At 35.4% G+C, this 12928-nt stretch overlaps 5 protein-coding genes across 7 annotated transcripts; 2 read left to right on the plus strand and 3 right to left on the minus strand.

Moving 5' to 3' along the window:
* Nucleotides 1-18: 18 nt before the first annotated feature.
* LOC124187738 (mitochondrial transcription rescue factor 1) lies at nt 19-1265 on the minus strand. Its single transcript, XM_046579812.1, has 4 exons — nt 1060-1265; nt 742-878; nt 507-579; nt 19-427 (listed from the first exon to the last, which is right to left on the minus strand). Exons 1-4 carry the CDS (start codon nt 1261-1263, stop codon nt 224-226), a joined length of 618 nt encoding a protein of 205 aa, XP_046435768.1. The 5' UTR covers nt 1264-1265; the 3' UTR covers nt 19-223.
* A 518-nt stretch (nt 1266-1783) lies between these two features.
* Nucleotides 1784-6596, plus strand: LOC124180808. Its single transcript, XM_046566619.1, has 13 exons — nt 1784-1919; nt 2137-2390; nt 2603-2684; nt 2873-3009; nt 3177-3388; nt 3560-3626; nt 4554-4647; nt 4836-4949; nt 5038-5291; nt 5359-5440; nt 5553-5692; nt 5819-6030; nt 6102-6596. The coding sequence occupies exons 1-13, from the start codon at nt 1823-1825 to the stop codon at nt 6163-6165; spliced, it is 1809 nt and encodes a 602-aa protein (XP_046422575.1). The 5' UTR covers nt 1784-1822; the 3' UTR covers nt 6166-6596.
* Nucleotides 6597-6755: 159 nt separating this feature from the next.
* LOC124187732 (pyrroline-5-carboxylate reductase 1, mitochondrial-like) lies at nt 6756-9921 on the plus strand. Of its 2 annotated transcripts, none has more exons than XM_046579801.1 (7): nt 6756-6898; nt 6992-7069; nt 7136-7392; nt 7536-7617; nt 9179-9318; nt 9400-9611; nt 9700-9921. In XM_046579801.1, the coding sequence occupies exons 1-7, from the start codon at nt 6871-6873 to the stop codon at nt 9761-9763; spliced, it is 861 nt and encodes a 286-aa protein (XP_046435757.1). In that variant the 5' UTR covers nt 6756-6870; the 3' UTR covers nt 9764-9921. The 2 variants fall into 2 exon arrangements, with proteins under 2 accessions (XP_046435757.1, XP_046435756.1); XM_046579800.1 differs by having other exon boundaries at nt 6794-6898; nt 6977-7069.
* LOC124187740 (zinc finger MIZ domain-containing protein 2-like) lies at nt 7615-8862 on the minus strand. Of its 2 annotated transcripts, XM_046579815.1 has the most exons (5): nt 8713-8862; nt 8577-8633; nt 8321-8496; nt 8094-8236; nt 7615-7966 (listed from the first exon to the last, which is right to left on the minus strand). In XM_046579815.1, coding segments are annotated over exons 2-5 (534 nt in total). In that variant the 5' UTR covers nt 8578-8633; nt 8713-8862; the 3' UTR covers nt 7615-7752. The 2 variants fall into 2 exon arrangements, with proteins under 2 accessions (XP_046435771.1, XP_046435770.1); XM_046579814.1 differs by having other exon boundaries at nt 8321-8633; nt 8713-8861.
* A 117-nt stretch (nt 9922-10038) lies between the features above and the next one.
* LOC124187731 (pre-mRNA-splicing factor 18) lies at nt 10039-12270 on the minus strand. The gene is made up of 4 exons (XM_046579799.1): nt 11807-12270; nt 11380-11664; nt 10798-11226; nt 10039-10648 (listed from the first exon to the last, which is right to left on the minus strand). Exons 1-4 carry the CDS (start codon nt 11867-11869, stop codon nt 10409-10411), a joined length of 1017 nt encoding a protein of 338 aa, XP_046435755.1. The 5' UTR covers nt 11870-12270; the 3' UTR covers nt 10039-10408.
* Between the last annotated feature and the right edge of the window lie 658 nt (nt 12271-12928).

Here is a 12928-nt window from a genome sequence, read left to right on the forward strand (position 1 = left end):
AATATGTAGATAGTAGTGTAGATTGTAGTAGTAGATTTTATTATCGTGCAATTTCCGGTAGATGAAATTTTATTCCATAAACATTATTAGAATTAGTACAATTAGACTAATTCCTAGATGCTACCTAAAGATGAATCATAATTTTTTTTCTGAATATTGGATCTATTACTCTATAAGATATTTAATTGAGAAATTTAAGGTTCAAATTATTGGTGAAGTCAGCTTAGCTGTCGGTAGATGCTGTTGGTTTCCAAGGTTCATCGTAATTTTCAATAACTAAAGATTTATGTCTCGTTAACTTAACACGTATATTTTCATTTTCATTATCTCCTTTCGCATCTAACAACTGAACTCGTGAAACCAATAAAAAATTTGGGTTCGTAGGACTAGGGCCACGTATCAAATCGATTTCATCCCCAATGTACACCTACAATAGTGTAAAAGAAACGAGCAAATTATTAATATTTAGGAACGATATCACACTTGGAGAATAAAATTGGTCCAACCTGACTGCTTTTCTTCAATAGTTTCTTCCCATTAACTCGTATCTTGCTTTCGTAGAATGCCGTTTCCACTTTACTGTTGAAAAACATTAGCAAACTTTGTAATAAGATCAGTAACTGAATGAAATTTATACACTGTTAAAAAATTATTTCCATAGGAAGTGCAAGCTGTATTGAATCGCTGTATATAAATTTGTCACTGAGCATAAGCAAAGAACAAACTCCAATTACTGCTTACTTCCTAGCAATATTTAATCCAGCTTTGAGTAGAAGATCTGCACGAAGAGATGTTACGCGCACAGATATTGTAGGTAAAGTTTTATCTTGCTGCGTAGCAACATCATCATCATCTTCATCGTCGTCTTCTTCAGATTGCTATATCCACGTGAATACATACAAGAAAGCATTTTATTCTACATTAGAAAATGGAACATATTTCAATTTTGTAAGAGATCGCAGCTTTGACAATTACAATAATTGCCGTCACAAATGCACAGTATAATTACCGAGTTAATTAATTCAGTAGTATAGCAGATGTTATAGAAATCGACTGTACCTTTGCATTCGATTTTTTTCCTGCGTGTTTGAATCTTTTTATAATTTTTAGGTTACGTTCTCGGCTGGCAATGTCATTGCAAATGATTGATTGTTTTAAATTACAACATTTATCTGTATATCGAAAAGTTACATAGGTCGCCTGCACCCCCGAGTATAAATACCTTTTTTCTAACACTGAAAATATTAGTCGTCTACACAACATTTTAGGTTATGTTACGGACAGTTTTCGCTTCGATCCTAGGAATATCACCATTGCACAGACTAGCAGTGGTAACGACTTCTCGAAAGCATTGCGATGTGACGTGACGCCGAGATTATTCTTTGCGAATTCCATATCAACGATTCATATGTAGCTCATCACGTTTATCGAATATGCTAAAAGTTTTGAAGCGAGGGAGGATTAGAATAATAACAGAAAAAAGAGAACAAAAAATTGTAGCTCGTTTAGTTTTTGTCAATGCTAGGGCATAAGCACTTTGAAGCACCACTGTTGTTAGCGAGTACATTTAATCGCGATTTTTCGGCAACGGAAATTCGTCTTTTGTAACAAAGGAGAATACCTACTTGCTCATTTGATTCGTTGAATTGTTGCAGTGAAGTAATAGGAGCTAACACCAGCCCAGGATTTTATTTTCCTGAGTCAGTTTACATTAGGGTTATGTGGTTCATTGACACTTATTGGAAAACCTACTATGTCTCAATTTGATTTGAAATTATTTCAGCCCGTCACTGAACTATTCATAAACTGATTTACAAGCATCATGGCAGAAGTATCTCAAGATTTGACGTCCCTTAGAGTTGGGTTTATCGGTGGTGGAAATATGGCTAGTGCCATTGGTGCTGGTCTCATAAGAAGAGGTACAGTACAAGTTTTGAATTAAAAATGAATAATTCTATACCAGTTTACCGTTTCACACAGCCATCAGATTATGCAGCAAATAGACAATGGTGTTCATACATGATTACGCTTTAGTACCAATAAACATCAATGTTGATTGTGTAGTATTCATAAATATTAGGCAAGCGTACAATAGTACAAGTCTTGAGTCAAATATTTTGATACCCACATGCATAGGCGTATTGAAAGCTGATAACGTCTGGGTATCTGGGAGAACGACCAGAACGCTTGGTTTCTGGAGCGATCTAGGGGCTCATGCAACACTGAAAAATGGAGAGGTTGTGGAAAATACTGATGTCATATTTCTTGCAATGAAACCACAAATGCTGGATGATGCTTTAGCTGGTATTGCTAAAACTATAACTAAATGCCCTCCAAGCAAATTGTATGTGTCCGTACTTGTTGGCGTGACTCTTGAGGTTCTTCAGACAGTAAGTAGGAAAAGTAAGACTGTGAAATAGTAAAATCTTAGTGAAATAGATTTTCACTTTAAAACAAATAACAGCAATCGTCAAATTTATCAGTTTTACAAGCAGTTGAGACTTTGAACTTTTTCTTTAAACCTATGAACCAATGTCTATGTTTAGTTTTTATGTTGATTTTATTTTTATTTACTATTAACATAATCAGGTATGTATTCCAGAAATTAGAACGCATTGTGCAGCAACCGAGAGTTATTAGATCAATGCCGAATACACCTATGATGGTCGGCGAGGGTATCACTGGTATGTATTACCCAGTTGAATTTGAATAAAATAGCCATCATCTAGCTTGCTACACCCCCATGTATCATTGTTACAACAATTATGAATCATGTTAACAAATTTTTGTTATTGTGTTTTGATACGAAATTTGGTCTAGGATTGTAGTATTGAAATGTTCATTACCACAATGTCATTCATTTTATTTTCAGTCTACTGTTCTAAAGGAACAACTGCTAACGACGAAATTTTGGTAAATGCATTATTTTCACATGTGGGAATCAGCGAGAGCATACCAGAAACTCTAATGAATGCTGTTGGTGGACTGTCAGGTTCTGGTCCTGCCTATGTATGTAATGTAACAGTGTTTATTATTTTTTTGTACTAGAAACTTACATCAGACTTATCATATGACTATTTTATAACTGGGAAAACATGTTTTTCAATATAAGTTGACAAATTTATCTTAGACTAGATTGTAGTTCTAATATAACTCTTGGCTATCTTTCCATAAAGGCGTATTTGATAACCGAAGCTCTTTCCGATGGCGCTGTAAGAATGGGTGTCCCACGTCCGATGGCCACAAAATTTGCTGCTCAAGTTTTAGTAGGAGCCGGTAAAATGATATTAGAAACAGGACGGCATCCAGGCCAGTTGAAAGATGAAGTTTGCTCTCCAGCTGGCACAACAATTAGAGGAATTCATGCTCTAGAACAAGGTGGCATCAGGTATGAACACTAAATCTTTTTTGACTATTTGTCTGACTGTCTCGCTTTGAAGAATGTATCATTTTCTTCCTATTTCATACTGGTTTAAATTTCCTTCAACACCATTTATAAATTACATAACAATGATGTAAAATGTAATTCAGCCTTGCATATTTCGTTCTGTCATTTAAGGGGATCGTTAATGAACGCGATTGAAGCAGCAGTAACTAGATCAGATGAGTTGTCTTCCGTGCCTAAGTAACGACTTTGTAGAATGTACATTGTTGGGAAGAGAATAAATGAAAATCGCTAGCAAATTTCTAGTGCATAATTTCATGTTGATTATTATAACTTGATGTCATATGATATAATTACATGTAAGTATCGTAGACTATGAACATTATCAAACTTCCGATGGTTGAAAAAAATGTTGAGATTGAATCGGAAGTTGAGATGTATTTGATGTAGACATCACTTAATTCACAGGATTCCTTACATTTTCAAACCAGTACTAAATTTGTGTTGCGTGTAAAAGTGTTTTTACTTCCCATAAGTCAAATATTATTACCAGCTGCAGATTATGTATGACTAGGCATGAGTATGCATAAATTGTGAGATTCCTGTTAAATATAATGTAAATAGTCTATTTAGCACTGTAAAATTTGGTGACAAAGTCCGCGGAAGGTCTAGTTGGAAATTGTAACGAATTCAAATTCAGCGGAGGTATTTATGTATGTGTCATGTGCATACATTGTACATGACATACATTGTTGGCCGAACTCACGTTGCTATTTGCGCATCGGCGCATCGATGCATCATCGCGTCAGCTGATTCATTGCCGGCGAAATTCCTAAGCTTTTCGAGTCAACAAACATATTCGGAAGATAATAAAGACCCATTGCGCAGCACAGAATTCGATTTCATAAACTTAGTCCTTCCAGTTACGTTGAACTGACAAGTAGAGCAGCCACGTGCGTCTAATTTGTAAACGCGGCCGGTATAAATACGGAGCACTGTGCAGTCGTAATAGTCTTTTATTTATTACGTAATTAATGGCACACGGCCGAGTATGATTTCAGAATAGGAACGCGATTTTGTACCGAATATATTTCGCTCTGCATCAATTAAACTGTTGCCTTTCTTGTTTGATATATAGGATATAGTTTTGTATTTTTGATTGGTTGAATTTGTCAAACGCTATTTCGACATGATGTCATCAAGTTTAATTTTGAGGAAGGTGTGTTGTTCTTGTTGCAGTTATGCCCTGAGATATGAAAACGGTAAATTACGACATTATATACTTATGGGATTATTCTATTTCGCATGCAATTTCGTATGCCTGTGTCATCAGCATACATTCACTCGTAAACTTGGCCTATTTAACGAAAAATTTGCATCTATGTTTAAGTTCAGTACTTGCTAATTTGTTGAATTATCATTAACATTTATTTTTTTTTTTTTTTTTTAGCAAATTTCATTAATCTATCGCGCAAATTCTCATCAAAGAGCACAGTAGGGTGTATCGGATTTATAGGCGGGGGAAATATTGCTAGAGCTATCGGCAATGGGATATTAAAAAGTAGTAAGTATACAAATAAATTATACTAATTAATATTATGTCATTTGCTCTAAGAACTTTATTGATCATAGACTTTATTTTCTGAAAATAGAGCTTGTCGAACCACCCAGCATATATGTAGCAGAACCTTACGAACCGATGCAAAAACCATGGCTGGATTTGGGGACAAAAGTAACTAACGAAAATGGAAAAGTTGTGGAAAATTGTGATATCATATTTCTGTCCGTAAAAACAACCGCTTTAAATGCAGCAGCCACTGGCATAAAGAATACTTTGTCAGTACCAGTGCGAGACAAATTATTCATTTCCGTTCTGGCTGGGATACCTTTGTCAGTTTTAAAAAAGGTAAAGTGCGTTTTGTAATGATATATACATGAGAACAATCATTCTAAAAAATATTTGTTAATTTCAGGTGATCCTGCCTGTCGTACCTGAGGCCAGAATAATACGGTCGACTTTGAATATGCCTTTGTTAATTGGAGAGGGTTGCGCAGGTAAGTAACAGCTTCATATTGTTAACGGAACAAATTCTGTTGAGCAAGAAAGCAAATGTATTTTTGTACTTACCTAAGAATTGAGAAAATAATTTTCATTTCTTGTTTACAGTATTCAGTGGAGACAGTAGCGTGACGGAGGAAGATATAGCCTCTGTAAAGACCATAATGTCCGGGCTTGGAATGTGTAACTTCATACCTGAATTGCAGCTCAATGCAGCTAGCGGCCTCGTGGGATGCGGTCCTGCCTATGTTAGTATCTTATCTAAATATACGCTTATTTTCACATTGTGCTTTCAATTCGGAAAATAACAAATTGAAATTGTGTCCAGATTTATTACCATGACTACTTAATAAAAGTATTCTCCCATTTCTCAGATGTACATTATGATCGAGGCATTAGCTGATGGTGCAGTAAAAATGGGTGTGCCACGAGATTTAGCGATTAAATTTGCCGCACAGACTATGTACGGATCTGCAAAAATGGTACTTGAAACTGGGAAGCATCCAGGTGAATTAAAAGATCAAGTCTGTTCTCCTGGTGGTACATCTATTCGTGGCCTGCATGCCATGGAAAAGTCAGGCGTTAGGTGAGCCTAACTTTTTTGATTTTTTGCATTTTATTCAATGCCGTTTTATAACGATTATTTTCAATTTTCAGAGCCGCGCTTATGGATGCAATTGAAGAAGCAGTTAAGAGGTCGGAAGAAATTACTAATAAATAAAGTACTCCTGGAAAGTAAGGATGTACATATCAAGATGAACCTATTTGTGAGTCATGTACTGAGAAATTTGTTTAATTTGTGCATAATATGTGACCTGATAAAGTATGTGAATTTTGTGTGAAATGCGAATGGGTTATCATCTTAATGCTGCGTGAGTCACAAGATAATGCAAAAGGGCAGAGTAAGTGCGTGTTCAACTAAAATTAACTCTATTGAAAAAAAATGAACTAGGGGTAGTATTTTTCTCTTTACCCATTTGGTCAGAGTTTTATTGGCAAAATATTTTTCTACGTACTCTGCCAACTCATTTTTCTACGTATTAATGTAAGACACCTTGTAATAGCTCTGTTCTTATATAAATTGGATGCGCTTAACTAAAAAATGTTTGTACCTGCTTTTTTAAATGTTTATTAATAAAAAGCACAATTCCATATTGAGTGTTCACGTATGAGTTCATACATTACCATTTACTACTGAGGAAAGTGAGAATAATTTAGAACATAGTGATAGGTAAAATTTTCTAGCTTATGCAAAATAATGTAAGTCTATATTAAGCTTGTTTTCTTTTGGCTGAACATCTTGGCAAATGGACAGTTTGGTTGCGAATAGCTGTCATGGTCATTGCTAACTATTCCCACATCAAACGGTCACAGTCGTTTCAAAGTTTTCTGTCCTCACAGTTGTACCACAAAACTAGATTGTGTCATGGAATCTACCGTCGAATGCATTTCTGGTAAACTGTTCAGTCTTTTTATAATAACTATAATGGTATTTGTGTTACTTATATTCTACTGTGATATATACAGTATAGTTTTATTCTGTGTAGCCACTCTAAAGAAGGATATTGGCTTCATTGGAGGCGGTAACATTGCGAGAGCTATTGGCCATGGCATCATTAACAATGGTGAGATTACTTCTCAAGTCACTGACTGTAGATTTAATTCAATAATCAATTTCATATGATTACTAGGCTTAGTGGAAGCTTCGAAACTTCATGTATCAGAGCCAGTTACATTGTTGCAAGAAAATTGGCGTGAAATGGGTGTAAATATATCCGCCAATAATGCTGAGGTAGTGCAAAAAACAGACACCATATTTCTCCTTGTGAAACCTGGATCTTTGAAAGAGGCAATGGAATCTCTTAAACAAAATTTGGGATCTTTAAATATTGGTGAAAAATTATTTGTTTCGGTGTTAGCTGGAGTATCGTTGGCAAAACTTGAGGAGGTACGTGCAATTTCAAGCATGTTTTATTGAATACATAATTTATAAAACCAATATTACACTATGTGGTTTTATCATACATTTGTTTCATCTTATATACTTGTATAATTTGTAAAACATATTATTTATTATAAATTTTTTTCTAGGTAATCTTACCGATTATACCAAAGGCAAAAATAATCAGAACTATGCCAAATATGGCATTAATGGTTGGAGCCGGTGCTACTGGTAAAGAAATGAAATCAATTTTAGATTGGGCAGGTACATACATAATGCCACAAAAATCGTTCTAATCGAAATATGCCAACATTTACATATTACACCGTTTCGATTGGAAATTGTTTCGAAGCCGTTGAAAGCATTTCATTCTAAACTTAAATTGACTATTGAGTGTATAATTTGGCAGTCCTTGTCTCCCTCAGATGTTAAATCTATAACATTCGGTTTTGAAATCTTTATTTTCCAGCGAGCTGTTAAATCTATTACTACCCTTTCAACATCCGACATGCTCGTAGTAATCTTCAAAATTTCAAATATGTACTCGTCCACGCTCAAGTCTTTAAGTCCAACATTTTTACTAAAAACGGGAAATACACGATTTCAAACACTAACGAAAAACAAAATTTTCTTACTGTAATAAGTAGCTGTTTGTAAAACAATTCTACGAATAGGTAAAACCGTTTCCAAATTCTGAATAAACTTACTTGCATATAGGACACTTCCATGACTTAACTTTGTAGTTCAGCATTACATAAGATTGCAAATCGAAGCATTGTATATGTTCACAATTACAGCCCCGTGCAGGTACCGTGATCCGAGTCAAACTGAGAGGGCATTTTAGTGGTAGCTGAGAGATCGAGTTGTTACTTATTATGCACCTGGCATACATTTCACTACACCACGAAGTCATGTTGTTCAATCAGTATCTTACCTCCACCTCCAATACTTCCAGCTCCAACGTATCTTGATTAATCTCAGATTGGATTCTGTTATTAGGAGTGTTGGTGCTCAATATTTTCGTTATTCTGGCCATGCTTTTTTCTTTCGATACTATCCCTTCGAGCAAAATTTTTTCTATACTTTCCTTCCAACTTGACTGATCAAACATTGTTGAATAAAAACGAAAGCACAGATCAATTATACAGAGGAAAAAAACAGAACTTGAAAATCAATTCCCAGTATTTTACTTTCAACTATGCGACGCTATTGAACTGTCGACATGCACCTCGACTGAATATAATCCACTGTAAAATAAAAATCAAAGCATAGATTATACAGAGGAAAAATAAGAAACTGAAAATCAACTCAGTATTTGACCTTTACCTAAACGTTGCAGTGAACTTTTGGTATGACACTCGACTTATCAACTACTCTCTGCTGGTTACCCACTAATGTAGCATAAACACAAAAGGTCAGACAAATTAGACACAGGAAAAAAAGACCCACACCACGCCCAGGTAAATACCTTTACTAACAAGAGTGTAGAACTTTTGTATACTTAATTTGCTACCTAAACTCGCCAGCTACCCAAGTTAGGCAGTGCTGATGGACATACACATACACTGCAGGTTGAACAATAATTCTTACATTTTTTTTTGGGCAAGTACAATATTCGAGGGGATAGGTGTCGCCATCCCTCGAGACCTTATAGTTATATTTCAATTTCAGAGCATTTAAACTCTATCTGCCCAATCTGATTGATTTTCATAGAAACTGTAAAATAAAGTAAATAACTATTCTGTAGTTGATACGGGTCAATGGACAGTTAATCATAAAGTTCCTTTTTTAGTGTTCGCTTGTGGTCATGGAGCAACAAAGCAAGATGCAGATCTTGTCACAACAATAATGTCAAGTATTGGAATCTGTGAGCAAGTACCGGAAGACCTAATAAATCCTATAACAGGACTCTCTGGTGCTGGCCCAGCTTACGTAAGTCGATACTTTAGAAGTGATTTTGAAATGCATCAGCTCATATCATATTATGAATAAACTTGTTTTATTTATTCGCAGGTATATGTAATGATTGAGGCGTTAGCTGACGGAGCTGTTAGAATGGGAGTCCCAAGAAATTTGGCCATAAAATTTGCTGGGCAAAGTTTTTATGGTGCTTCTAAAATGCTACTGCAAACTAAAAAACATCCTGGACAACTCAAGGATGAAGTCTGTTCACCAGGTGGTATAACAATTTGTGGAGTACATGCTATTGAAAACGGCGGTGTTAGGTAAGTTTAACTGGAGAAATGGAGAAATTAAAATTTCATTCAACTTCAGTTCAAATATACCGTATATTTGCTTTTTTGTCTATTATAGAGCAGCACTGATGAATGCTGTTGTAGCAGCTGTACAACGATCATCGGAATTAGACAAAAAATAGATATATGATTCGTTATGGGAAGTTATAAACTTTCTATGCAATAATTTATATCAAATCCTTTTGCCGAATAACAAGAAAAATAATATAAATGATAGATGTGTAGAAAATAAATTGATCGAAATTCAAAGATGATTTATAAGATTTCGTGTATCACGTTTTGTCTTGACTTCTTTATTGACAAAGCTAACCGGGAAGTAATAATTTATGGACCAGATCAAATCTGTTTATACATACATATTAGGATCCTCCTTATTTTATACTTTTTCGATTTTTCACCCCAAATTAGAAATTTCTCACATTTATAGAGTTTTTGGCAAATATTTAGTCTCGCAAACTGAAACCTTTTAAAGAGAATTTTATTTATTCGTTTATTTATTGGGAACGAATTTGGGGGTAGTTTGGTGAAGATTCGAAAAAGTCCAAAATAAGGACCAATCTAGTACACAGATTGATCTGCAATATACTTTTCTAAACATGCCAAACTACGTCGATTTATAGGTGTATTTGATTCACATGAAGTCAAGTCCAGATCCTTTACAGTTAAAGTAATATAATATTTATTAATCTATTGAAATTAAATATATTTACAATGACATACAAGGTAATACAAAAGTTGAGATATATTTTCATACGTACATACACAGTTCAGTTTGTTTTTGCATATTCTACGCATCGAGATGGATCCGTAGGATAATATTCCTGGCATTTAGTCATTAATCTCTTGAGTGCCTGTATATACTTACGCTGCGTCTCGTCGTTCATCACATGAGCAACATTTTTGGAGAAAATTTTTTCACGACCGGTACGAGCATGAATACCAACCATGGTCACACCAATTGGCCAAGGAGAGTTTCCGATAGCCATTTGAAGATATGCATCGCTTGCCTGAAATGAATAGACACAATTTGAAATTATCCATATTTTCAGCTATATTCACATTATCATTAATCATGGAGAGTCAAGTTGATTCGATGATAAATTAGGAAAAATATACGTCATTAATTCACTTTTCTAAACTAGCATGACATATTTACCAGTATGTAATTGCGCTCAAGAAGGTGTTTAACTATTTCAGTTAAACTGTCAGTAATATCTTCAGGTAGAGACTTGTTTTTCAACTTTCTGAGTAGGGGTTTGAGGTATTCTCGGGTTTGAGCATATGTAGCACTAGCCATTTTTCCTCTAGTGCTATTCTTTTCCATAGCAGCTCTACTGTTCAACTGATTGCCCCACATTTTTACAAGGAATTGTAAAAACTGAGTGATAACATTCATGTCGTATTCCCTGTCCCCACAATTCAGCTTGGCAGACATCTTCTGTATATCGTCATAGGTCACACCTTCGTCAGGTACGTGTACATCGCCTTTACCTTCTCCGTCTTGCGGTTTCGACGATTCAAATATTTCATCAAGGTATGCCTGGTCAACCTGTTCCATAGCTTCTTGGAAATCATTACGGAATCCCTGGGAGACAAACGAAGAGCAGTGTTAAAACAACAATAGAAAAACCAACATCAAGCATTCCCTCAGAGAATTTTACATCAACCCCCGAATCATTTACATGGCAATTTTAACTGTATCGTTGATTTTTACTTTTAACGATTAACTTTCTCATACCTTGTTCACTTCTGGTTCAAGTATTTCCCGTTTTCTTAGTCTTCTGAATGCTTCTAGCTCCGATTCACCAAATAATAATACCGGTTCTCCCCGTTCACGTAATCGTCGTATGACTTCAGGCCTTGACAAGGCTAAATGCTCCTGACCATTGTTCGCTACAGAATCCGCTGAGTGATCGCTGACGTCGGATTTGACCGTGTCCTTTTTGTGTCCATACTTTTCCAAGTATTCTTCTTGTTCCTTTGCTGCTAGTTCTCCGCGGCGAAAGTATTTCTTATTGTTATGCTGTATCGGGATCATATGACAATCGTTAAAATTTTAGGTTATTCTACATTCACCTGAAAACTGCATGTAATCGATTTACAGAAGATACGAAGAATACGGTTCATATAATGACTGCAAATCTAAGGACTTACTTCTCACCTACCAAAATATTACTCTCCTCCAGCTGTTTCCTTTTTTTCATTATTTCTGCCTTCAAAATATCCATCGCAAACGATTTGTGCGATAGATTTGTGGGGCAATGCGAATTGTTTTGAAATTTTTCTTATTATTATTTTTATTTATAAGCAGATGTGCAATATATGGTTTTAAAACATTGCAAATTTTCTAAAACTTGTTTTAGAAACGTAATAATCAAAACAGAACAATTACAACCTCTTGGTTATTTCTGTTTTTCACGAAACAGCTGATTTGCTGATTTAGTTTGTCTAAATCTTAAAGAGATGGCGTAAGCGAACTACGTTCATTGTTTATGGATAGCGCGAAACAGTTTTTTTCTTACAGCACTAGATGGCAGGATAGCATAATGAGCGAGTAAATCGACAAGGAACAAAACAATATCATATGAAACTGTCGCACACGTATTTCGTAAGTAGGTATAACGACTTGCCAGTTTTTTTCGAAATGCAAATAACTGAAAGTAGAAAGTTGGAATGGAATATCGATGTACAGACTACATTTTTAGGAGTTATTTATTATCCTAAGCCAAAATTTGACCGACAGAATTGGCCGGTGTAGCTGTACGTACGCTGCGCGCATCTGGCCGTATAATTTCAATCGACGGGAAATCCGTTCGTTGGTTCGGCTATGACAAGTGAAACAAAATAATAGTTTGACTATCATCAATGATATATTTGCCGGTAAAAATGTGACTTCAGAACTATTTATTTATTTATGCCCAAACACTCGTGCGTTTATTATTTTTCTGCAGTACGACAAAAATAAGAGGCAATCAAACACGCGACGTCTCAAGAATAGTGCGTACGCGGTTTACTGAATGCCTCTGATAATTTCTATAAAGTTTGTCAGCATACATTTTCGACAACATAATGAGGTGGAAAAAACTAATTGGCCATGCCCTGTCGTGTCTTTGATTCGTCATAATATAACAGGCGACGAAGTGAAGTACGCTGAGTATTGAAAACAATCGGCGATCGGACGCGACGCTCCGAGGTGTGTAGATTGATCGGCAGTTATGCGACATACGTACGTACGTCGTGCTTTAATTATTTGTTAGTAAAATGCATCGTGCAGAATCGAATGGGCC

The sequence above is a fragment of the Neodiprion fabricii genome, chromosome 1 (genome assembly GCF_021155785.1).
Source record: "Neodiprion fabricii isolate iyNeoFabr1 chromosome 1, iyNeoFabr1.1, whole genome shotgun sequence".
Lineage (NCBI taxonomy): Eukaryota > Metazoa > Arthropoda > Insecta > Hymenoptera > Diprionidae > Neodiprion > Neodiprion fabricii.

Bases quoted from the DNA above. Each gene is read 5' to 3' on its own strand.
- LOC124180808 (XM_046566619.1), top strand. From the start codon at position 1,823: ATGGCAGAAGTATCTCAAGATTTGACGTCCCTTAGAGTTGGGTTTATC. The intron at 1,920-2,136 runs GTACAGTACAAG...CCACATGCATAG, and splicing joins TGCTGGTCTCATAAGAAGAG to GCGTATTGAAAGCTGATAAC. The intron at 5,441-5,552 runs GTAAGTAACAGC...TCTTGTTTACAG, and splicing joins AATTGGAGAGGGTTGCGCAG to TATTCAGTGGAGACAGTAGC.
- LOC124187732 (XM_046579800.1), top strand. From the start codon at position 6,871: ATGGAATCTACCGTCGAATGCATTTCTG. The intron at 7,070-7,135 runs GTGAGATTACTT...TATGATTACTAG, and splicing joins CCATGGCATCATTAACAATG to GCTTAGTGGAAGCTTCGAAA. The intron at 9,612-9,699 runs GTAAGTTTAACT...TGTCTATTATAG, and splicing joins ATTGAAAACGGCGGTGTTAG to AGCAGCACTGATGAATGCTG.
- LOC124187740 (XM_046579815.1), bottom strand. The intron at 8,237-8,320 runs GTAAGATACTGA...TCGATCTCTCAG, and splicing joins TGGAAGTATTGGAGGTGGAG to CTACCACTAAAATGCCCTCT. The intron at 7,967-8,093 runs GTAAGTTTATTC...TCCCGTTTTTAG, and splicing joins TGGAAGTGTCCTATATGCAA to TAAAAATGTTGGACTTAAAG.
- LOC124187738 (XM_046579812.1), bottom strand. From the start codon at position 1,263: ATGTTGTGTAGACGACTAATATTTTCAGTGTTAGAAAAAAGGTATTTA. The intron at 879-1,059 runs GTACAGTCGATT...ACGTGGATATAG, and splicing joins GAAAAAAATCGAATGCAAAG to CAATCTGAAGAAGACGACGA. The intron at 428-506 runs GTTGGACCAATT...ACACTATTGTAG, and splicing joins TATTGAAGAAAAGCAGTCAG to GTGTACATTGGGGATGAAAT.
- LOC124187731 (XM_046579799.1), bottom strand. From the start codon at position 11,869: ATGGATATTTTGAAGGCAGAAATAATGAAAAAAAGGAAACAGCTGGAG. The intron at 11,665-11,806 runs GTAGGTGAGAAG...ATCCCGATACAG, and splicing joins TGGAGGAGAGTAATATTTTG to CATAACAATAAGAAATACTT. The intron at 11,227-11,379 runs GTATGAGAAAGT...TTTGTCTCCCAG, and splicing joins TTGAACCAGAAGTGAACAAG to GGATTCCGTAATGATTTCCA.